This window comes from Lynx rufus, unplaced genomic scaffold (genome assembly GCF_022079265.1).
Source record: "Lynx rufus isolate CCGP_SWC_20201006 ecotype Redwood Valley unplaced genomic scaffold, mLynRuf1.p SCAF_27, whole genome shotgun sequence".
In the NCBI taxonomy this organism is placed as follows: domain Eukaryota; kingdom Metazoa; phylum Chordata; class Mammalia; order Carnivora; family Felidae; genus Lynx; species Lynx rufus.
The window spans coordinates 675232-698844 of NW_025814842.1; the positions used below are offsets into that span (position 1 = coordinate 675232).

Consider the following 23613-nt stretch of genomic DNA (forward strand, 5'->3'; position numbering starts at 1 on the left):
CGCCCCTACAGCACGTGACTTTTGATCTTGGGGTCACGAGTCTGTGTTCCACATTGGGCGTAGAGATGACCTTAAAAATTTTTAGCAGGCGCCTGGGTGGCTCAGTCGGTTAAGTGTCAGACTTCATTGAGCTCCGGTCATGATCTCACGGTTCGTGGGTTCGAGCCCCGCGTCGGGCTCTGTGCTGACAGCTCGGACCCTGGAGCCTGCTTCGGATTCGGTGTCTCCCTCTCTCTCTGCCCGTCCCCTGCTTGTGCTCTGTCTGTCTCTCTCTCTCAAATATTAATAAACATTAAAAAGAAATTTAAACAAAGAATATGTAAAAAAAATTTTTTTTAAATAAAATAAATACAAAAAGAAGAATGACTATTTATGCCTCAGGGCACACGGTGTACCAAGAGGTAAGACCGTGGCATCTGCAGCCACGGGGTGTGGTCCAGGCCGAGTGAAGGAGCAGTTTCTGCGTGTTCCTGAAGTTCAGCTACTATAAATTGGATCCAGGAGGTTATAGATTTCGGATGTTAGATGGAATCCCCATGGCAACCACAAAGAGCCACAGAACATACACCAAAGGGAACCGGGAGGGACTTCCAACACTCGACTACAGAAGCTCAACACGAGAGAGGACAGGGACGCGGGAAGTGAGGGGCAGCAAAGCCGTAGGCCACACACAACGGGACGAGCGCGAGCCAGACGGCAGGCCGTCCTCATCCACGTCCACGGGAAAGGTGAACGCGGGAAGCTCTGGGATCCACAGACCGGGAACGGCGGGCTGGATGACACCCGTGGTCCAGCCACGTGCCGTCTGCGGGAGGCTCGGCCGAGGTCGAGACACAACAGGGCGGCGGTCAAAGGCGGGAAAGGAGATTCGTGCACACAGCCGCCAGGAGGCTGGAGCGTCTCGCGGACACCAGACAGACTCGAAGTCAGAGCAAGGTCCCAAGGGACAAAGAAGGACGTTGCACGTTACTAAGTCCTCGGTGCGGCCAGAAGACGTGACACACACTCACGCCTCGTGCCGCACCGTCACGACCTACGAAGCAAAACCCGGCGGAGGTGAAGGGAGAAACAGCCTCGAATAGCACACGGGGGGCTCGATACCGCGCTCGCGCTAACGGACGGCCAAGTCCGACACGGGAAACGAGGACTTCACGCAAACGACCAGATCCAACCACACGCGCCGGCCGACCGGGACGCGTTCTGGCCTGGTGCCCACGGGACGCGGCACGGGACCGACCCCACGTGAGGCCGCCTATCGGTCTCCTACGAGGTGTCCTCTCTGGCCGCGACAGGGCGGATGCAGTTAGAAGTCAACACAAGGAAAAGTGGAACGTTCACGACTTCGTGGAAGCAACGCACTTTTACGAAACGACCAGTGGACCAAAGAAGAAGCCGCAAGGGAGGTGAGCGGACACTTGGAGGTGGGGGAAGACGAAACACCACAAAACACGGGATGCAGCCAAGCGTGCCAAAGGCGGGTCTGGCGCCGCAAACGCCGCCGTTAAAGCACGAGGAAGGGGTCCGGTCCGCGACCTAACGGACAACGGAAGGAAGCCGACAAAGAAGAACCAACCAGACCCAAGGCCGGCACGAGGGAGGGGAGACTGGAGCGAGCTTGACGACGGAGGGAGTAGAAACGCAGGAGAGAAAGTCAACGAAACCGACAAGAGCCGGCTCTTCGACAGGAACGGCAGTTGGCGAGCCTTGAGCCGGACGGACTAAGAAACACGCTCGGGCCACTAAAATCGGACTCAAAAGCGGGGACGCTGCCACCAGAAATCAAAGGGTCCGGAGACAGCGCTGTGAGCAAGGTCGCCGACGACGGGGGAACCAAGATGAAGTGGATAAATCCCTGGACGCGGAAAGGCCGCCAAGACGAACCTGTGAAGAAATGCACGGTGTGCACGGGCCGGTAAACGAGTCAGGAGCCCCCCTCGGGAACCACCCCCCCCCCCCCGAACAGAGCAAAGTCCTGGTCCCGACAGCCTCACTGGCGAGTCCCGCCGAACGCTTCAAGGACACCCCACGCCGGTCCTTCTCAGACTTCTCCAGAAACACTGAGGAAGAGGGAGCGCGTCCCAACTCCTTCCAGGCGGCCGGCGTAGCCCCCATACCAAAACCCAAGGCGCCGGGAGGAGATCGGGGACCGCCACCCCTCGTGAGCGCTGATGCAAACGCCCGAGCAGAGCGCCGGCAAACAGACCGCGACAGCGCACGCACGGACGACGCGCCCCGAGGGGCCTCGCACCTGCACCGCGAGGAGGGCTCCCCACGACAGGCTGGCGGGGGGGGGCGCGGCCCCTGGGCAGAGGGGGGAAGACCCACGCGATCGTCCACCTCCACGGACGCGGGATCGGCCCCTGGCCGGCCCCACGCGGTCATCACGGCACTCAACCAACCGGGAACGGGAGGAGCCACCTCCACACGGTCCCCGCCGTCTCTGGAGAGCCCACGGGGGACGTCATGCGCAGGGGCGAGACCCTGAGAGCTCCTCCTCGAGGAGCAGACACGCGAGGAGGCCCTCGCCGCCTCCATTCCACACCGAATGGAAATTCCAGCCAGAGCAAGCAGGGAGAGAGAGAAGGAAAAGGCACCCACGGCGCAAAGGGAGCAGCGACACCGTGTTTGCGCAGGACGTGGTCCTGCCACACAGAAAACCCCAAGGGCTGCACGAAACAGCCGTCGGAGCAAGTGAATTCAGCAAAGGAGCGGGATACAAAGTCAGCACACGGAGATCCGTTGCATGTTTATTTTTATTTATTATTTTTTTAATAAAAAAAAATTTACTTTATTTGAGAGAGAGCACAAGTAGGGCAGAGGCAGTGCAGACAGGCGCCCCTAATTTTTTTTAAATTTTTCTTTACGTGTTTATTCATTTTTGAGAGAGAAACAGAGAGAACCAGCTGAGGAGGGGCAGAGATGGGGCGGGGGGACACAGGATCCGAAGCGGGCTCCACTCTGACAGCAGTGAGCCCGAGGCAGGGCTCAAATTCACGAAACGGGAGATCACGACCTGAGCCAAAGTCTGAGGTCACCCAAGTGAGCCAGCCAGGCGCCCCAGCGGGCTGCATTTTTACACCCAATAAGCGATCTGAAAGTAACTTACAACACCATCAAAAACAATATAATACCTAAGAAATAACCAAGCAGATAAGAAACTTGCAGGATGATAACTATAAAACATTGTGTGAAGAAATGAGAGATGTAAATACATGGAAACACATTCCATGTCATGGACGAGAGAAGTTGAAACTGTCAAAATTCCAGGGGCACCTGGGTGGCTCAGTCGGTTACACGTGCGACTTCAGCTCCAGTCAAGATCTCACAGTCTGTGAGTTCGAGCCCCGCATCGGGCTCTGTGCTGACAGCTCAGACTGGATGGAGCCTGTTTCAGATTCTGTGTCTCCCTCTCTCTCTGCCCCTCCCCTGTTCATGCTCTGTCTCTCTCTGTCTCAAAGATAAATAAAAACATTTAAAAAAAAAAAAAGGAAACTGTCAAAATTCCATATGACCCAAAGCAAATGTACAGACTCCACCCAATCCCGATCAAATTCTGAATGACATATTTTGCAGAAAGGAAAACCCATCCTAAAATTCATATGGAATTTCAAGGGACCCTGAAGAGCCAAAACAATCTTGAAAAAGGACAACCAATTTGGAGGTTTCACACCTCATGATTTCAGAAACTAATGCAAAGCCACCATAATCAAAACAGACATAAAAACAGGGCACCTGAGTGGCTCAGCCGGTTAAACGTCCGACTTCAGCTCAGGTCATGATCTCACGGTTTGGGGGTTCAAGCCCCGCGTGGGGCTCTGTGCTGACGGCTCAGAGCCTGGAGCCTGCTTCCGATTCTGTGTCTCCCTCTCTGTCTGCCCCAACCCTGCTCACACTGTCTCTCTCTCAAAAATAAACTAACATTGACAATTTTTTTAAAAAAAGGAACAAGAGAGATCTTTCATAAGCCACCTAACTCCACACCTCAAGGAACCAGAAAAAGAAGAAACAAAGAAGCCCGAAGTTAGCACACGGAAAGAAATAACAAAGAGCAGAGTGGAAATGAATGAAACAGAGATGAGAAAGGCAATGGAAAGATCAATGAAACGTACAGCCGCTTTGGGGGAAATACAAGCACAAACCTTTAGCCAGACTCAACAAGAAACACAGAGGGGCAGCGAGAGGACTCAGATGAGATCGGAAACGAAGAGGAGTCGTGCCCCAGACACACTGGGGATCACAAGAGACTAGTAGGAACGACTGCACGCCAGCAGGAAACTAAAACATCCCTGGGAACACACACCCTACCAAGACGGAGTCGTGAAAACGTAGAAAATCCGAACAGACCAGTGACCAGCAAGGAGACTGAATCTGTAATCAAAGACCTTCCGGCGAAAGGTGGTCTGGCTGGTGGATTCTACCGGCACTTAAAGAAGTAATACCGATCCATACCAAAACGGAGAAGAGGGGAGAACACTTCCAAACTCACCTGATGAGGCCAGCACCACCCTGAGGCCAAAACCAGACGAGGACGGCCCAAGAAAAGAAAATCGTAAGCCGATATCCCTGATGAACACAGACACAAAAGCCCTCGGTGATGTATCTGCAGACCGAACTCAACAACGCACTGAAAGGGTCACATGCCCCAAAAGAGTGGGATTTACTCCAGGGATGCGGGTTTGGATCAAGAAATCGATTCGAGGGGCATCTGGGTGGCTCAGTCGGTTAAGCGTCCGACTTCAGCCAGGTCACGATCTCACTGTCCGTGAGTTCAAGCCCCGCGTCGGGCTCTGGGCTGATGGCTCGGAGCCTGGAGCCTGTTTCCGGTTCTGTGTCTCCCTCTCTCTCTGCCCCTCCCCCGTTCATGCTCTGTCTCTCTCTGTCTCAAAAATAAATAAAAAGCATTAAAAAAAAATTTAAAGAGAAAAAGAAATCGATTCGAGCAGTCCGTCTCCCCTTTGCTGTCCCGTCCACTGCTGGCGTGTTCAATAAACTTGTATCGCCTTAAAAAAAAAAATCAATTTGACATCCGCAAATCAATTAATGTGACACACTGCATGCATGAAATGCAAGATTAAAATCGTATGATGATTTCAATGGATGCAGCAAAAGCGTTTGACGAAATTCACCGTCTGTTTCGATAACCACCCTCAACAAAGTGGGGACGGAGGGGACGTCCTTTAGACACGGCTAAAGGCCGCATGTGACAACTCACAGCTCCTATCGCACCCAACAGGGGGAAGCTGAGAGCTTCTCCTGGAAAATCGGGAATCAGACGAGGAAGCCCAGCGTCTCCACTTTTGTCCCACAGAGTCCTGGGTGTCTCGGCCAGAGCAACCAGGCGAGACGGAGATGCAGACAGCAGCTCAGCCGACACACACACACACACACACACACACACACACACACACACACCTGCTGGAGCTGGTAAATGAACTCAGTGAAACTGCAGGACACAAAATCAATGTACAGAAATCAGCTTCTACACACTAATAACAGAGCATCGGAGAGAGAAATTAAGAAAACAATGCCCCTGACAAGTGCATCAAATAAAACCCCGAAGAACAAACTTCATCAAGGAGGCGAAAGGCCCGTACACCGAACACCGTAAAACCCGAGAGAAAGGGGTGCCTGGGGGCTCAGTCGGTTGAGCGTCCCACTTCGGCTCAGGTCACGATCTCGCGGTTCGTGGGTTCGAGTCCCGCGTCGGGCTCTGTCCTGACAGTTGGGAGCCTGGAGCCTGCTTCCGATTCTGTGTCTCCCTCTCTCTCTGCCCCTCCCCCGTTCATGCTCTGTCTCTTTCTCAAAAATAAATAAACATGAAAAAAAATTTTTTTAATCTTAAAGAAATAAGCTGAAGACAACACAAATAAATGGAAAGAGAGTTTGTGCCCGTGACAGGCAGAATTAATATTGTCAGAATGTCCACAGTACCCAAAACAATCTACTATTCAGTGCAATCCCTATCAAAATTCCAATGGCATTTTTCACAGAAATAGAGCATACAGTCCCAAAATTTGTATGGAATCACACAAGACCCCAAATAGCCAAGCAATTCTGAGAAAGCGGTGGGACACCATCCACCTGCAAAACTTCTGCCCGGCACAGGAAACCATCCACAAAATGAAAAGACAACCCGTGGAATGGAGAGAATATTTTCAAATCAGATCTCGGATGGGGGCTAATGTCCAAAATATATAAAGAACTCATACAACTCAACAGCAAAACAAAGCAACAAAAACCCCAAACAATCCAATTAGAACCTGGACATTTCTCCAGCGAAGGCACCCAGATGGCCAACAGGCACAGGAAAAGGTGCTCGCCATCACTCAGCATTGGGGCGCCTCGTCGGTTAAGCGTCCGACTTCGGCTCAGGTCACAGTCTCACGGTTCGTGGGTTCGAGCCCCATGTCGGCCTCTGTGCTGACAGCTCGGAGCCTACAGCGGCTTCGGATTCTGTGTCTCCCTCTCTCTGTGCTCCTCCCCCACTTGCACTCTGTCTCTCTCTCAAAAATAAATAAACATTAAAAAAATTTTCAAATCATTCCTCATCAGGGAAATGCAAGTCAGGACCACAGTGAGATGCCACCTTGCACCTGTCAGAATGCCCACCGTCCAAAAGACAAGAAGGAACAAGTGTCAGTGAGGACGTGCAGAAAAGGGAACCCTCGCACCGCTGGTGGGAATGCAGACTGGTGCAGACACTGTGGGAGACGCTATGGAGGTTCCTCAAAACTTAAAAATAGACGTACTGTAACATCCAGCAACTCCACTTCTGGGTATTTACCCAAAGGAAAGAAAAGCACTAACTCAGAACGGTATCTGCACCCCCGCGTTCACTGCAGCATAATTTACAAGGGACAAGATGTGGAGGCAGGAAAGTTTCCCCTGGTGGACGAGAAGACACAGAAAATGCGTTCACATTCGCATTATTATTCCGCCATAAAAAAAAAAAAAAAAAGAAAACCCTGCCATTTGCGACAACATGGATGGACCTGGAGGGCGTGGCTTGGGAAATAAGCCACACAGAAAAAGACAAATACTACACGTGAAATCCAAGAAAAATCCCCTACAGTCATAGACACAGAGGCCAGATCGGTGGCTCCCGGTGGGGCAGGTGAAACGGGTGAAGGGGGTCCAGAGACACAAGCTTCCAGAGGTAAGACAGTAAGACCCGGGGGTGTAAGGGACAGCGTGGGGACTGCGGTTAATGACACCGGATTGCATAGGTGCAAGTTGCTAAGAGAGTAGATCTTGAAAGCTCTCCACACGAGCAGAAGTTGTAACTGTGTGGCGATGGACGTTAACTACTGTGGGGGTCCTATGGCAACACGCACGATATCGAATCATTAGGTTGTACACCTGACCCTAATCGAATGCTGTGTGTGAGTCACATCTCAGCTTTAAAGGATTTTTTTTAATGTTTTTTAACGTTTATTCATTTTTCAGAGACGGAACGTGAGCAGGGTTGGGGGGGGGGTGGGTGGGAAGAGAGAGAGGGAGACACAGAATCTGAAACAGGCTCCAGGCTCCAAGCTGCCAGCACAGAGCCCGACGCGGGGCTCGAACCCACGACCCTGGGATCATGACCTGAGCTGAAATCAAGAGTCAGACGTTTAACGGACTGAACCACCCAGGTGCCCCTATTTTAAAACCACAAAAAGAAAGGGGTGCCTGGGGGGCTCAGTCAGTTAAACGTCTGACTTCGGCTCAGGTCACGATCTCACGGTTCGTGGGTTCGAGCCCCGTGTCCGGCTCTGTGCTGACGGCTCGGAGCCTGGAGCTGCTTCGGATTCTGTGTCTCCCTCTCTCTCTGCCCCTCCCCTGCTTGCACTCTGTTTCCTTTAGTCTCTCAAAGATGAATAAACGTTTAAAAAAAAATGTTCTTTTTTTTAAAAGAAAGAAGGGGGAGAAGATCCTGTCCCAGCCACTGTCCTGGGCCTCATGGAGAGCAGCAGACGAGAAAGCCCACACCCTCCCCCTGCACCCCTGGGCCTGGCCGGGCACAGGGGCCTGGGGGGTACTGGGGGGCCTGGGCGAGCTGGGACCGCGCAGCCAGCTCACAGGCATGGGGAGTAAGTGAACAGGGGACATGCCTGCAGGGGGGCACCTGGTGCAGACCAGGGCTTAGCAAACACAGCCCAAAGCTGGCAGCAAACGAGGGGGGTACCAGGGACAAGGTCGCCCTCACCCCATCCCCTGCCCCACACGCAGCTGGAACGCGGGCACAGCTCACACACCCGTGTGGAGGGAGAAGCCAGCCCGGGCCCCTTCTGGTCAACCCAGAAGCCCTGGGTCGGCTCGGGGGCCATCTCAGCCACGTGCATCTCCCCCGGCAGGACAGGCACCGTGGCTGTGCCTCCCACGTGGGGAGCGGGCGCAGTCCGGGGAACAGGTGAGGGCGGTGGCTGCGTCCTGAGCAACCACTCCTTGCCATAAGCACCCCCCCCCACCCCGCCACACACACACGCACCGGACCGCTGGCCTGTGGCCTCAGCACAGAACCAGGTATGGAAAACAGCTGCAGGTTCCCCTCGCCAGTCACACAGGGTCCTCACGTGACCCAGCGATCCCCTCCTCCGTCTCCACCCCCAAGACTTGAAAGCAGGACTCAGAGACCCACCCACCCACCCACCCACGTTCATGGCAGCCAAGAGGTGGAAGTCACCTAGGTGTCCACGGGTGGATGACGGGACAAAGCGTGGCCCATCCACACAAGAGCAGAACGTGGTCCCCTAAGGTGGATAACAGAGGACCTGAGGCTGAGTGGAATAAGCCGGCACAAGACAAACACTGCGTGACCCCGCTCCCACACGGTCCCGGGGTCATCAGACTCACGACACGGGGGGACACGCACCGGGACCCGCTCACACACGGTCCCGGGGTGGTCAGACTCCCGGACAAGGGTAGACGGTGGGGCCGGCGCTGGGGGAGCGGGCGGGGGTCCGTGTTTCAGAGTGACAGGATGAACAGAGCCCAGGAGACGGACAGTGGGGACAGCCGCATGACAACGAGAAGGACCTCCTGTCGCTGAACTGCGCACTTACAATGGTTAAAATGGCAGCTCTTATGGTATCCACGTTTTACCACAATAACAGCATTTTGGTTAACCCAAGACTCAGGTGGGGCTGCCCGGCCCACTCCTCAGCAGCCCTCGGCCAACCACGCGCCCACCCGGGGGACCCTCTCCCAAACTAGGCCACGTTCCGGAAATTCCTCCCCGCCGAGCTGCTTCTGTCCTGGCTCACGGCGATTCCGATTTTGGAAGAGTCGCCTCTCCCTCGAGGCCTTGCAGGGCTGCGGGAGGGGCTCGTGCTGAGGTCACCTGAGAGGCCGTGCGGGCGCACGCCGGGTCCCGGCTGAGCCGCAAGGACCCCCCAGGTCAGTCACGCCCAGACCCTCCGGGTCCCGGCTCTGGAAAACGTGCGTGGGGCAGCCCAGAACATCCGCTGTCTGGCCGGGCACAGAGACCCCCGCTCGCTGAGCCGCCCACTCAAGCCAGAAGGCCCGGGCACTCCAGAATTGGTTTTACCTGGTGTCCCAGGTGTCTCTGCCCATCAGAGTACCGCAGAGTGATGGCCCACGCCCAGAGCCAGGTGAACAGCTGAGAACCCCAAGTCCCTCCAGGGCACCGGACCCGAGGTCAGGACTTGTCCCGACTAGGCAGGCAGCTTGGAGGATGTGCGGGCCGCCCCACCCCTCCAGATGGGGCCCCCACCCGGGCCTTGCCGAGAAACGGATGCAAACACACTTACTCCCCCAGGCCTGTCACGAGAAACGCTTCTCTGGAGGCTGTCAGCCGGGTCCCGTGTTCAAAGGCGGGGGTGGGGGGGGGGGGCGGCCGCTGCTGGGGCAGGTAACAGGGAGGGAGGGTCTGGGAGCAGGTCCTGTGGGGGCTGCAGGGACTGCCCCCTCCCAGGAGCCCTCACACGACCAGCCGGCCAGGTCTGCCCAAATCTACCGCAAGTCGCCCCACCCCCACCGGCCCGGGTGTTGGAGGCGACCCAGGCCCGCCCTGATGTCCTGCTGTCCAGGGCCCAGGCCTCGGGGACCCTTGCCCTGGCTGTGGTCAGGACAACCACGAGCCGGTCCGTGTCACCACAGAGTGGCCCCCAGTCGCCCATCTGGGCCGCGGCAGCACCCCACGGTGGCTCAGAACCTGGACAGACTAGGTGGCTTCATCCAAGCAGCAGGGACTGTAGGCGAGCATTCTATGGGGATCACGAGGGAGGAGGCAGGGTAGCAGGCCTCACCCCTCCACACACCCCTGGAGCAGGGGGGAGGCCGGGGGGGGGGGGCAGGGCTACAGCATCAGGAGACCTGCTCTGCCTTTGAAGCACCACGTCCCCCGAGGCGGCTCAACTTTCCAAGGCCTCAGTTTCCCCAGCTGTGAAACGGGCTCCACAAGGCTGCCCGACAGATCAGGCAAGATGCCGGTGTCGCAGACCGATTTGTGGGTCGATTCTGGAAGACGAGAGGCTGGCCCAGTGCCAAGGAGAGCTGGGCTCGCAAGAACCCACCGCTCCAGAGCCCTGCGTGCCTGCCTCGGGGCGGCGGATGCCGGCTGAGCGGGTGGGCGGGGCAAGGCAGTGCCCACTGGAGGGGAGGGGCCCCCCCGCAGGGCCCAACAGGCCAAGGAAGCCCCCTCTCCCACCTACAGGCTGGGGGCCCCGGAGGTAGCCGGGGGGTGGGGGGAGGGGCTCTGGGTCCAAAGAAACTGCTTCCAAGCAGTGTGACCAGGAAGGACGGGGCCCGACCCCCCCCAGCCCGGCCCCCAGCCCACGTCTGAGAACATCCTGGCTGCCCTTTCTCAGCTGCCCTCTCCCCGGCGAGGCCAGCTTTCCTGAACAAGTGAACGGGTCTGGAAGAGGGAGGGAGAGCGTGGGGTGAACCAGCCCAGCTGGCGGGGGCAGGGCACAGTAGCGATGCCAGTGCTGCCCCCACCGCGCCACCAGGGTGGGCCCTGCGGCTCCCGAGCTCAGGGGGCCGGGAGAACGGCCACCTCAGGCTGCTTGGCTTCCGGAAAAGCCTGTCGCTGCCTCCCCTCTGGGGCACTCAGGCTCCAACACTGCCGCTGACCAGCAGATTCCCAGGACCTGGGGCTGTCAGAGACGCCTCCCGGCCTAGCGGGTGGGCGACAGAGGGGAGCCGGGGTCCCTTTGGGAGTGCCCAGGACGCACGTCTCAGACTGGTGTCTCAGGACGCATGCAGGCCTTTAGCCTCTCCATGGGGTGCTAGCTTTGTTCTGAGGAGCTCAGGCTAGAAGCCCCCAGCAGAGCGTCCAGTGTCCCCCTGGGGTGCCTGGGGGACAGCGCCTGAGGGGGGGGTCACCCTCCAGGGAGGCGGGGAGCAGGTGAGCCTCTAGGGGCCGTTCCTGCCCCACCCCCACCTTCAGCGAGGCCCAGGGGCTGCTGCCTCGGGCTCAGAAGCAGGTGCTGATGGCCTGAGGGCACAGCCTGTCTGTTCCCTGTCAATCCCAGGACAATTAGCCCCAGGAAGGGAGGGGAAGCTACTCAGGACTCTGGCACCTTGGAAATCACCCCAGAGCAGGGGCCACCCCGGAGCAAAGTCCAGGAGATGCCGCGGCGGGGAGGATCCGCGCAGGTGGATGGACTGCGAGCTCATTACAGGCCGCACCTGCCCCCTCCCCCGAGCGCCACCTGGACTGGCCTCCTGCCCAGCGCAGCCGGCACCAGCGGGGGGAGAGGGGGGAGCCCTTTCGCACCCCACGGCTTCACGGGGACCCAGCCGGTCCTTGCTCCCCCTGCCCCCTGATCCCCCGGCGAAAGGGTGGCTCGAGGTGGGGGCCATGACGTCACCTCTAGGTGGCGGGGAGCCAGGTGGACCCCCCCCCCACACACACACACCCACGCACAGAAGCCCGCGGGGCCGCCTGGCCCTTTCCCTCCCTGCAGCCGCTCGCCCGCGCGATTTCCTCTTTCTCTGCGGAGCCGAGGTTTCGCAACGCGGCGGCGGAGGGAGGTCCGGGGCGGCGGAGGTCCGCGGGTGACAGCGAGACACGCAGCCCGGGGTGGGGGGCGGGGGGGGGGGAGGGAGACGACACAGCCTCAGGCCCGGGGCCGCTGGGAGGCGACGTCCGGCTCCGTGCAGGTGCACTCCGGGCCCGCGCCCCCCAGCCACGCAGGCGCCGCAAGCAGCCCTCCTGCCCCCCCCCCCCACGCCCGGGGCCGGCATCCAGGCCGGCCCCCACCCCGGGCCGCACCCATCCCGGCCCCGCACCCTCCCCGGCCCCGGCCCCGGCCCCGCACCCGCCCGGGCTCCGGCCCCGCACCCACCCCGGCCCCGCACCCGCCCGGGCCCCGCAGCCACCCCGGGGCGCACCCGCCCGGCCCGCACCTACCCGGGGCGCCGCAGTCGGCGCAGCGCGCGTTCCCCGGCCGCTGCAGCAGCTCCAGGACCGCCCTTCGCCGCTCCTTGGCCATGGCCGCGATGCCGCCCGCCCGCGATGCCGGGGCCGGGCCCGGAGCGTGCGCCCGCCGCGCTAGCGCCCCACGCAGGCCGCCCGCCGCCCGCGGCCCTGCGCCATCCTGGGCGGCCTCAGCCCGCGCGCCGGTTCCGCATTCCTGCCGCCCGGCCCGGCTCCGCCGCCGCCGCCGCCGCCGCCGCTCGTGTCGCCGCCGCGGCCGCCGAGCGTGTGCCGGCGCGGGGCCCGGGGCGCACGGCGCGCTCTGCTCTGGCCGGCGCGGCCCGCGGGCGGCCCCCAGCGGCGCGGGCGGGCGGGCGGCCTCCTTCCGCGCCCGCCCCGGGCCCCCAGCCCGCGCGCGTGGGGACCAGCCCGGAGGTCTGCCCGCCGCCCACGCCCATGCGAGCACCGCGTCCCACCCGGGAGGAGGTGGCCAGCGGGCACCGGCGTCAGCGGGCGCTCAGGCCGCAGAAGGGACAGGACACCTGTCACCTTGCCGGTCACCGTGCCCGGGATAAAGCCCCTCTGGCAGGAGGCCAGGGACCCAGGAGTGCAGGTGAGGGGAGGTAGAGGGGACAGGTCACAAAGGTGTCCCCTTGTCTCCTTGCCTCGGCAGTTTTTCAAATTCTTTCCATTTTCTTGTTATGAATGCAATGGTACCTGCTGTTACTGCAAATTGAAACTATCAGACCGAAAAATTGTAGCTTCTCTCCACCCCCACCCCAGGAAATTCTGAACCAAACACTGTTAACAATCCCTTAGCGTCCTTCCAGAATGGTCCCTGGCCTGTGAGAACACCAGGGGAGTCCCTAGTCCTTCTGATCTGCCGCTTTTTTTTTTTTTTTTTTTTTTTTTTTGTCATTTGTTTTGGTTTGGTTTTTGGTCGGTTGATTTATTTTCGCTTAATAAACCTTCCTATCTCCCAAGTCCACACATACAGATTCACTTCCTTCTTGTTCAATGGCTGCATCCTGCTCAGGGCTCGGCGGGACCATCACACGTCCACCCAGCTGTGGGCTGAGGGGCCGCTGGGCTGCTTGCAGACTTTCAGAGTCACAGGCCACACCACGGAGTCCACCACCGACACCTTTGCGACTCTCCAAGGGCAGTCCCCTCGGGGACAAGGGGAAAGGCGTTCGAATCCGTGGCCAATCTGTGAACTTGCACGCTGTCAAGGCCGCACTGGCTTGCTCCCTGGGGCCTGGCTCCTCGCGCCCCGGCCAACAGAGGGTCCCGGAGCTCCCGGAGCCTCAGCTACCTTTTCCACAGAGCGCGGCAACCCACTTTGGTCTGCATTTCTAGCTCCTGTGGGGCTGTGTGCTGTTTATCATTTTTTTTCAGCAGTCTCCACACCCAGCGTGGGGCCTGAACTCACAACCCCAAGATGAAGAGTTACAGGCTCCACCGACCGAGCCAGCCGGGCATCCCGTGGTGCTGTGAGGTTCAACTGGTCACACGTCTGTCTCCCCCATCGGAGTGGGGCCTTGTGAATGAGGACAGATGGCATTTTCATCTCTGGGTCTGGTGCCAGGGTCAGATCCTACCCCCCAGCACAAGCAAGAATGTTGCCGAAGGAAGACGTTAGCAAGTGACAGCTTTTGCCCAGGCACCAGGCACCAGGCATGAGGTTGAACCCCTAGAAATACTTTCTTGGGGCGCCTGGGTGGCGCAGTCGGTTAAGCGTCCGACTTCAGCCAGGTCACGATCTCGCGGTCCGGGAGTTCGAGCCCCGCGTCGGGCTCTGGGCTGATTGCTCGGAGCCTGGAGCCTGTTTCCGATTCTGTGTCTCCCTCTCTCTCTGCCCCTCCCCCGTTCATGCTCTGTCTCTCTCTGTCCCAAAAATAAATAAACGTTGGAAAAAAAAAAAAAAAAGAAATACTTTCTTATTGGGGCGCCTGGGTGGCTCAGTGGGTTGAATGTCCGACTTCAGCTCAGGTCACAATCTCACAGTTCGTGGGTTTGAGCCCCGCGTCGGGATCTGTGCTGACCGCTCAGAGCCTGGAGCCTGCTTCAGATTCTGTGTCTCCCTCTCTCTCTGCACCTCCCCTACTCATGCTCTGTCTCTCTCTGCCTCTCAAAAATAAAGAAACATAATAAAAAAATTTTTTTTTAAATAAATACTTTCTTACGTAACTCCTATTTTATGGGGAAACTGAGGCACAGGGCAATTCAGTCACTGGCTCCAAGCCACACATGGCTTATACAAGTCAGGACCGGGGTAAACGGATAACTGGGAAAGAGAAAGACACACACGCTGGTCAGGTGCCCAGAGACGCCGACTGCCGTGGACCCGGACGTGGTTCCACCTGGGGACAGAGAACAGCATGGAAGGACGGGGGGTGGGGGGGCACAGAGGGGCTCAGAGGAAGACCAGGAAAGGGACGGGCAAGCGCTTTCCGTGGGAGGGAACGGCCTGAGCAGCTGGCCTCACCCTGTCGGGTGGGGAGGGGGGTCCTCCGCCTTCTCTGTCGCCCCTTCCCCCTTCCGACTGAAGGGGTGATGACACAGTCCCCGGGGGAGGGATGACCCCAAAGGAGGCGAAAGCAAGATGTGCAGCCCCTGCCCGGGCTGCCCGGCAAGCGGTGGGCCCCCCCAAGGGCTGCTGCTGGCTGCGGTCGGGCTGCCGAGGGTTGTGACAGCACGGCCGGTGCCGGGTCAGAACCGGCCCGGGTCTCGTGGGAGGCGAGGGGTCGGCGTGGGCGGCTCGCCTGCCCCTCCCGCTGTCCTTGGTCTGCAAGGCTCTGCTGAAGGCCCCTGAGTCCCAGTTACTCAAGCGTCCTCTGAGCCCAGGCAGGGGCCTGGACAGCCAGGGCCTGCCCGCCCATGACCATGACGGCTCAGCCACCCCGAGCAGACGGGGAGCTCCGGGGGGCGGGGCCTGCCTGCTGCCCATCCCCACAGCACCGGGGGAGGCCACGCACAGCTGGCCGGCAGGGGAAGCGGCGTCTCACCGGCTGGCAGAGCCAAGGTGAGACCGGGCCCCTTGGGCTAGGGGACAGGGAGGCACGTCGGCACTGGCAGGGGCTTGACCCTCCCAAGGAAGGAGTGGAATGGACACAGGCTTCCAGGGATCGGGGCCGGTGCTGGGCCCCTCTGAAGGGATGGACCTGCCCTCAGCCTCGCACTTGGCCTCTACTGACAGAGAACCCACTTTCCAAAGGCGGGTGACAGGAGCCTTGCCAGGCTCCCTTCCCTGCAGATACACACAGCTCCTTGCCTCCTCCTTGAAGCCCTCCCAGACGGCCCTGGGCAGAAATCCCCACACGAGGAAAGAGGACCCCTGCCCAGTGTCAGGATTTTGCTCATGGACCTCAGAACACCCAGCTCCCAGCCCAGAGTCTTGAGATGATCCGGCCCAGAGCACCCTGCGTTCCAACACCCCCTTGAGCAGAATACAAAGGGAACCCTCTCAACACTTTCCTGTCTCTTTACCACCAAGCTCTTGCCATCCTAAGACCTCCAAAGCACGAACCGATGGGACTGCCAAGAAACCTTGCTGGTCCGTGGAGTCCCCCTCCAAGCTGCGAGCGGCTCTGGGGCAGGGAGTGCTGTGTGGTGTCTGTCCACACCCCTGACGTCTCTAGTCCTGATCAGGCGGACGCTGAGGCGGCTGGAAGCTGAGGGAATCCCGGCTTGGCCGGCGTGCGGCTCGGACGTGTGAGCCGGGCTGGGAAGACACTGGACTGCTCTGGGCCTGAAACTCGGGCCTGGTCACGGAGAACCTCGCTGGAGAGCAGGCCCTGGGCTGCTCGGGGGTCCCAGGATGCACAGCGGTGGCGGGCAGAGGACAGAGACCCTCCGGCCCAGCCACGGAGACGGCGCGCCAAAACTGAAGGCAGGGGTCCAGGCGGGATGGAGAAACCAAGGTTGGTAGAGGCGAGAGTGGCCCAGGGGGCCTCAAGAGCAGGGCGTCCCGCTCAGGCGCCTGCTGGCAGGCAGCGAGGTTGCGCTGGGGCAGGAGGGCGGCTCTGGTGCCTGGTGGGGACAGTCGCCCGGCAACGAAGGGTCCTAGAGGGCAGCACCCCCCACCCCGGGCTGCAGGATTGCCTTCACAGTGTCCTGCATTTGCTGATTTATGCTGTGGGTTGAATTGTCTCTCCAAAGCCAGGCTAGAGTCCCAGCCCCTGTACCCCTGTACCCCTGAGCTGTGAAAGTGGCCTTATCTGGGAGGGGGACTTTGCACATGAGGGGCGGGCCCTGATCCAATGACCGAGTCCTTATAAAAGGGGGATTTGGACACAGACACGCACCCAGGGAGAGTGCCATGTGATGAAGGACCAAGAGATCGGGGGTCGGGGGGTGGCGAGGGGAGTGTCCTGGAGCAGCTGCCTCCCCCAGAGCCTCCGGGAGGAGCCTGGCCTCCATGGGGGCCACCCCCAGAGCTGGGGGGGCAAATGTCTGTAGTTCAAAGCCTCACGAGTGAATTAACACAGTTACACATCGCTGTTCTTAGCCGCCTTCGTACAAGTCAGGAAGCCATCAGCCGGCTGGCGGGCACCCACACCTCCCCCTGTGGCCTGCACCCAAGGGGACCCACGGGCTCTCTTCCCTCCCCAGCCTCCCGCCCACCTGCATCGGGGACGGTCCAGGATGCCTGGACCAATCTAACTTGGGGAGACATAAAGCAAACGGGGTGGGGGTCTGACCGCCTTAGAGCCCCGGGCCCAAGTCTGGGGGTGCATTTTCCTCCCCCTGAAGCCAAAGGAAGCCCTCGAGGCCCCAGCTGCCCGTTCTCACGTCTCCAGGTTCCTGCCTACACCCCTGGCCCGCAGCCCTGCCCGGGGCCATACCTTCCTGTGGGACCCCCACCTGGTGTCCCCTCTTTGTCCTGCCCTCCAGAGGCTGATGTGGAGAACGCCCTCCCCGCTCCATCCTGGTGGACCCATTCCACACACTTACTGAGCACCTACTGTGTGCCCCATCTGGGGTGGGAGCCCCTGCAGGCCAGTCCCTGCCTCCAGGGAGGCCAAGAGACTGGCCGTCACCCGTGTTGGATGGAGGGGGGAGGAGAGGCCACCAAGTATCAGGGAGGACAGGGAGGGGTCCCCCCGGGGGCCGTGGGCACAGAGGCAGAGGGCCGGAGACGGGGACAGGGGAAGGCTACAGTGAGCAGGGTGCCCGGGAGGGCTGTGCGGGGCTGGAGGGAGCTCTCAGGGAAGGGGTGAGTGAGGCGGGACAGCGCGGGTGGGGGGGGGGGCGGGTAGCCGCAGGACAGATGGTAGGTGGAGAGGACAAGTTCAGAGACAAGGAGGCAGCATGAGGGCCTGGGTGCCTCAGGTGTCCCCATCCCCACAGAGGTGTCTCCACAGGGGTGTCTCCCCGGGTGTCCCCACAGAGGTGTCCCCTTTTCCCTGGATGCCAGGAGCCCCGAGGGGAGCTGACCACCAACCGCCTGCCTTGGCTCCCTCTTTTTCTGCCCGGACACCAGCCGTCTCCAGATTCTTGAGGAAATTCTGTAAAGCAGGTGGGGTTGGCAGTCCCGCCTGGGACAGGGGAGGGGGCACACCCAGCCCAAAGGAGGTGGGCAGCGTGGAGGCCGATCCCCTCCACCCCTGGGCCAGCACGCAGGAGGAGCCGGGCGAACGCTCGCAGTTCTTTGGTCTACACGGCCCTGTCTTTCCAGGGAGCCGGGCCCCTCCTCCCCCGGGACCGGGCGGTGGCCACGCGCCTCGACGGTGTTCACTGCGCACCTGCTCCGTGCAGAACCCTGAGCAGGTTGGAGGAGCCGGCCACCTCATCGGGGAGGACACAGGCAGCCCAAGGCACCCAGCAGAGGGGGTCCAGCCCCTGCCAGAGCCCGCCCCCCCCCAACACCGGCACGAGGCCTACACTGCATCAGGCCTGACCCTGGAGTGGGCGGGACAGACACTGCCTCCCAGACCCAGACCCCAGCCTCGAGCCCTCCTCCAGCCCTCTCTGGGCAGGGTGGCCGCATCCGGGTGCCTTGGCCCTCCCTCCTCCCTGGGCCTGCCAGTCCCCAGGGGGCCCCTGGCCTCCACTGTGAGCCGGAGTGTCAGCTGTGGGCAAAGCCCCCGGGAGGACACGGGATGGGGAAGCCGAGGAGGACTGGCACGAGGTCCAGGGAAGCCACGCGCCCGGCCATGAGAAACAGCCTCCTGGTGTGGCTGGGGACACAGCCCTGTCCCCACAGAGTTCCCGTTTTCCAGCCAGCCCTCGGGTAGGCCATCAGCCCACGGCCCCGCCCCCGTAGACACGGTCATTTGTTTGCTCACCAAGAGAAACACAGAAAAAGCAAAAGGAAAGAGGATCCGAGTCACCCAGGGCCTCACGGGAGAGAGGACGAAACGAGGGGCCGACAGATGTGCAAAGAGGGCGCCGTCCTGCCCTAGCCCAGAAGTCACAGCCCCACAGGCTGGGGGAGCCGGCCACAGCCACCGGATGCTTTCCACATCGCCGTCTGGGAGTGGCGCTAGCCCAGAAACTGCCTCGGAAGGTTCGGGTCTCCGGGGGTGTCCCCAAAGATGATGTGGGGGTGGGGTGCTGAGGGTTGCCGAATGGGTTGGGGACACTGAAAGACAGTTTTGCTTGGTTTCCCAAAGAGCAAGAACACGACAGCATCTGGCAGTGGGAGGAGGGTGGGTGTGGGAGGCGCTCCCACCCGTCCCGAGGGCCGGCAAAGGCATGGTCCCCCCCCCCCCCCCCGTGCGTGAGGCGTCTCTGGGGCCGGGCGGGCCGCAAGGGTCAGGTCCTCTGGGGCTGTCTGCCACTTTCAGCCATTCCCGTGGTTTGGGGAGAAGGGTGAGGTCCGAAATAGGCCACTGGGGCTTGCTCTCTTCCCCTGACCCTGTCCCCTTCCGGCGAGGACGTTGAGCAGTGGATCTTAAGTTCACACGCAAGTCAGTGCAAAAAAAATTCCAAAAAATCACTTATAAGGAACCTCTGCAAGTCAATAATAAAAAAGGCAAGTGACCCAGTTTAGCAACAAGAAGATGATCGGAATAGACGCTCCTCTAAGACCTACAGCTGGCCAGGACGCACACGAAAAGGTGTTCGACACCCTCAGCCGTCAGGGAAATGCAGGTCGAGTCACTAGCAGATCCCACTTCTCCCCCCCTCACACGCACACACAGACACGCACGCACGTGCACATTGCACACACAGGCACACAGAGATGCACGCATGTACACACAGGAATACACAGGCACAGATGCACGCATGTGCACATGTACACACATGCACAGGAATGCACACACAGGAACACACGCACACACGCACACAGGGAGGCACACGTACACACAGGTGCACATGCACAACAACGGCTGCAACTCAGAAACAGAAAGTGACAAGTGTGGCGACGGTGTGGGACCCAAACCCTCGTCCACGGCTGCTGGGCACGTAGAATTCGCAGCCACTGTGTGAACAAGTCTGGGAGGTCCTCCGACGGTCAGTGAATTCCCAAGTGCCCAGCAAGCCCAAGTACAGATCCAAGAGAAACGAAACCACATTCACATAAAAGCTTGTACGTGCATGTCCGCATTATGCACGTAGAAATTCAATACTATTCGCAACAGCCGAAGGCGGAAGCAACCCAGTGTCCATCAGATGAGGAATGAGTAAACACCACGTGGCCTGCCGCACCGTGGAATATTACTCTGCGGGGTAGTGACCCACGCACCACCTGGACGAACCCGGAAAACACGACGCTTGGTGAAATCCACCAGCCACGAAAGGACGCGCGCTGCATTCTACTCCTGTGAGTCCCCTTCCCGGGAGTACTCACGCCGGTCTCCCTGTGTTGCAGTAAGAACTCAGAGGCTCTGTGCTTCTCGCGTCTGACGTCGTGGCCCCTGTGCTGAGCCTCCTGGACGAAGGGGTCCCGCCTTCCACTGCTCAGCGGCCCCACACAAGGCCGACATCACATCCCTTAGAGGACGGGGAGACTGAGGCGGGAGGCGTTGGGTCACACGGCTCACAGGCTTCCCTCCAAGATCAGACCACAGGCCTGAGGACAGACTAGGGCAAAGGGACCCCCACACACCGCAGACCACCGTGGCCAAGGAGCCTTTCAGCCTCACAAAGCACGAGGAGAAGGTGTGGAAGCACTTCACAGTCTATCAGGCCCCGCACACTGCGAACACAGCTGCCTGCCTCTGAGCCCATCTGCCGTGAACTGAGTCTACGAACGAGTACATCAGGACAGGTGTCAGACAGGTGCCATGGGACAGGGCATTTGAGATAGGTCTTGTATTTCCCAGAGAAGGTCCCTCTGCCCACCCTCCCATCCATCCACCCACCCATCTATTCATTCATCCAACATCTATCATCTCTCCCTCCATCCATCCATCCGTCCGTCCGTCCATCCATCATCCGTCCATCATCCATCTCTGTCTTCCCTCCTATGGGATCTTCTATAACATGACTGACATCCCTCCTACCTCCCACTGAGATGTGGGATCTACGTCCCCACCTCGAGTCTCAGTGGGGGGCTGTGATTCCCCCATCCAGTGCAGGATCGTTGCAAGACACCGGATAGACTTCTCCGGCTGAGTCCGAAAAGGATGTAGCTTCCACCTGGTGCCCTCTCTGTCTCTGCCTCCGTCTCTCTGTCTCTCCCCGGGAACCTGAGCTTCCAGGTACGAAGCCTGGCCCCCAGCCCCCACAGTGCAGAGACCACATGGAGAGGGCCCGGAGACAGCGACGCCCCAGCTGCCACAGAGGCCTCCCGGCTCAGGCGCCGGCCATGTCCGTGCAAGTGAGGAGCCTCAGGTGCGGCGGCCGACCCTAGAGACATAAAAATCGGAACCATAAAATGCTGTTGCTTGAAGGTAAATCTGGGATGGCCTGCAGTCTGGCAAGAGCTAACTGGCATAGTGGTGGGAGAAAGAGGAGAGAGAGACAAGGAGGGGGGGAGGGGGAAGAGGAGGGGAGGGGGGAGGAGGGGGAGGGAGGAGGGGGAGGGGGAGAGGAGGAAGGGGGAGGGAGGAGGAGGAGGGGGAGAGGAGGGTGGAGGGAGGAGGAGGGAAGGGGGAGGGGGAGAGGAGGAAGGGGGAGGGAGGAGGAGGAGGGGGAGAGGAGGGTGGAGGGAGGAGGAGGGAAGGGGGAGGGGGAGAGGAGGAAGGAGGGGAGAGGGAGGAGGGGAGAGGAGAATAGAGGCCTGGAGGAGCAGGGGCCACAGGGCTGCGTGCCTCAGGAGACCACGGCCCCGGGCAGACACCTGCAGCCTAGCGCTGGGTCCCAGGGGCTGGAAGGCCCCTAGGCCTGGCCTGAGCCCTCCTCCCAGCCCCCTCATTCACGGGGACCCTCTTGTCCCCAGGGGGGTGTCCTCTGAGGGGGGCTCCTACTACCCCCAGATCACAGTTTGTGGGTGCGGCGAGCCCCTTGCCACCCATCACGGACTCCCCTGTGGTGCCAGGCACTGGGCGTGCACCTGCTCTGCGCTGCCCCGACGTGTACGGGGGAGCTGGCACGGGGGCGGTGGCGGGCAGCTGAGGCTCCCCTTCTCTGAGCCCCTGAGCCCCCAGCCTGGCCGTCAGGTCAGGAAGACCCGGGGCCTCAGGCATGCACAGCCCTGGTCCTATCTGCAGTTCCTGGAGCGTGGGGAAAACTGTGCACGCGGTCCCCCCTAGGTGGCCCTCTTCAGGCGCTGCGGTGTCGCCACTGTCCGGCAGGGGCCGCCACGCCACCACATTCTGTCCTGTGGTGCCGCTGGCCCCGCAGGCCAACGGGAGGAAGGGAGAGCTGGTTTCCTCCGAGTGGTCGGCCCCCACCCCTGCCCCATTACTGGGCTTTTGTAATTCGGGGGCACAGTCGCCCAGCCCCACGGACCAACCCTGAAAGCCCCAAGTGGCAGCCGGCCCAGCCCCCACACCCGTCCCGGACCCCCTGTCCTCCCAACACCGCCCGCCCGCCCGAGCCTCCTGGACCCCGCACCTGCAGCCCCAAGCTTCCAGCCTTGACTTCGCCTCCCCCCCTCCCCCAGGACCCACAAGCCGGGTGTCCCCCAGGAAGCGCAGGGCTGTCCTCTGCTGGGCAGGGTGGTAGTCGATGAAATCCCAAACTGGAAGGTGGCAAGCAGAACGCTGGCCCGGGAGCTCTTTCCCCAGAACTCCCCCCGCCCGTGTCATGGCGGAGCACAGCGGTCAGGGTGGTGGGATCATCTCTGCCGATACATCTCCCGCCTCACGATCCCTGTGCCCCTTCTAAGTAACTTCCTGTCCCACCTCCTTCCCCTCCTCCGGTGACCCGTCCGGGACATGCCGTGGCCGAGACAGCACGACCAGGCTCCGGGGTCCCGGGAATTCAGGTGCAGTGCCGGCCCCGGGGGCCATGGGCACGCGCCCCTCCTCCTGTCCCCTGACCGCTCCGCGTGGGCTCCCCCTGGCGATGCACCTGGGCTTCCTCAGAGCTCAACTGCCTCTAAAGGTCCCAGAGGGAGGGGCGGGGACAGAGACGCACCCCACTCCCAAGGCGGAGAGGGTGCAGAGTGTCCTAGGATCTGAAGTGGCCACGCCACTCTGGGGTTCCACTGGACTGAGGGCAAGACAGGCTGGTCCGAGCCCTGAGACAGCCTGGAACTGGGGCAGGCTCGGGAACGAGGCGCTCTCCCGCCCTCGCCCCTGCAGCCCTCCCCACAGGATTCAGCAGTAAACCATAGCTTCCCAGAGACTGGTGGCTGCCTTCCGACTTCAGGGAGAAGGGTGATGACAGGAGACCAAGCAGGCACTGGGGCGCCCGGCTGGCTCAGGCAGGAGACTGTGTGCCTCTCAGTCGCAGGGTCGTGAGCTCAAGCCCCATGCTGGGCATGGAACTTACTCAAAGAAAGCACTCCAGTGAGAGATGTTCGCACAACTTTGTGAACTGTACTCTTCCAAAAGTGAACTTGTGGGATGCCGGTTCTATCCCAATAAAAACTTTTAAAAAAGGAACCAAACGGGCAAGAGGACTTGCTTTACAGTGACATTCTGTTTTCCTGGGCATTGGCAGCCAACCTCAGCGCTGCTGGAGCGTCCTTGGGCAGCACCCATGAGGTCACCTGCTCCCGCGTCGCCACTGGGCGCCGCCCACCCCGCCGTCTGCCGAGGGGACGCAGGCCCCCCTGAGACTGCAGCGGGGACGCAGGCCTGGCCTGGAAGAATCAGGGATGTCCACCCAGAGGAGGGAAGGGGCCCAGGCCGGGGGCGGGGGACAGGGCGCCCTCGGGCCCAGGGAATGGTCCACATGACGCGAGAGTG

General features: G+C 60.6%; 1 protein-coding gene across 1 annotated transcript in view; it reads right to left on the reverse strand.

Annotated features, from left to right (window-relative positions):
* ADAP1 (ArfGAP with dual PH domains 1) overlaps positions 1–12461 on the reverse strand; it is a 51044-nt gene extending 38583 nt beyond the window's left edge. The window contains exon 1 of the mRNA XM_047089376.1: positions 12359–12461. Coding sequence (XP_046945332.1) covers positions 12359–12440 — 82 coding nt within the window. The 5' untranslated portion in view covers positions 12441–12461. The remainder of the gene's footprint in view (positions 1–12358) is intronic.
* Between the last annotated feature and the right edge of the window lie 11152 nt (positions 12462–23613).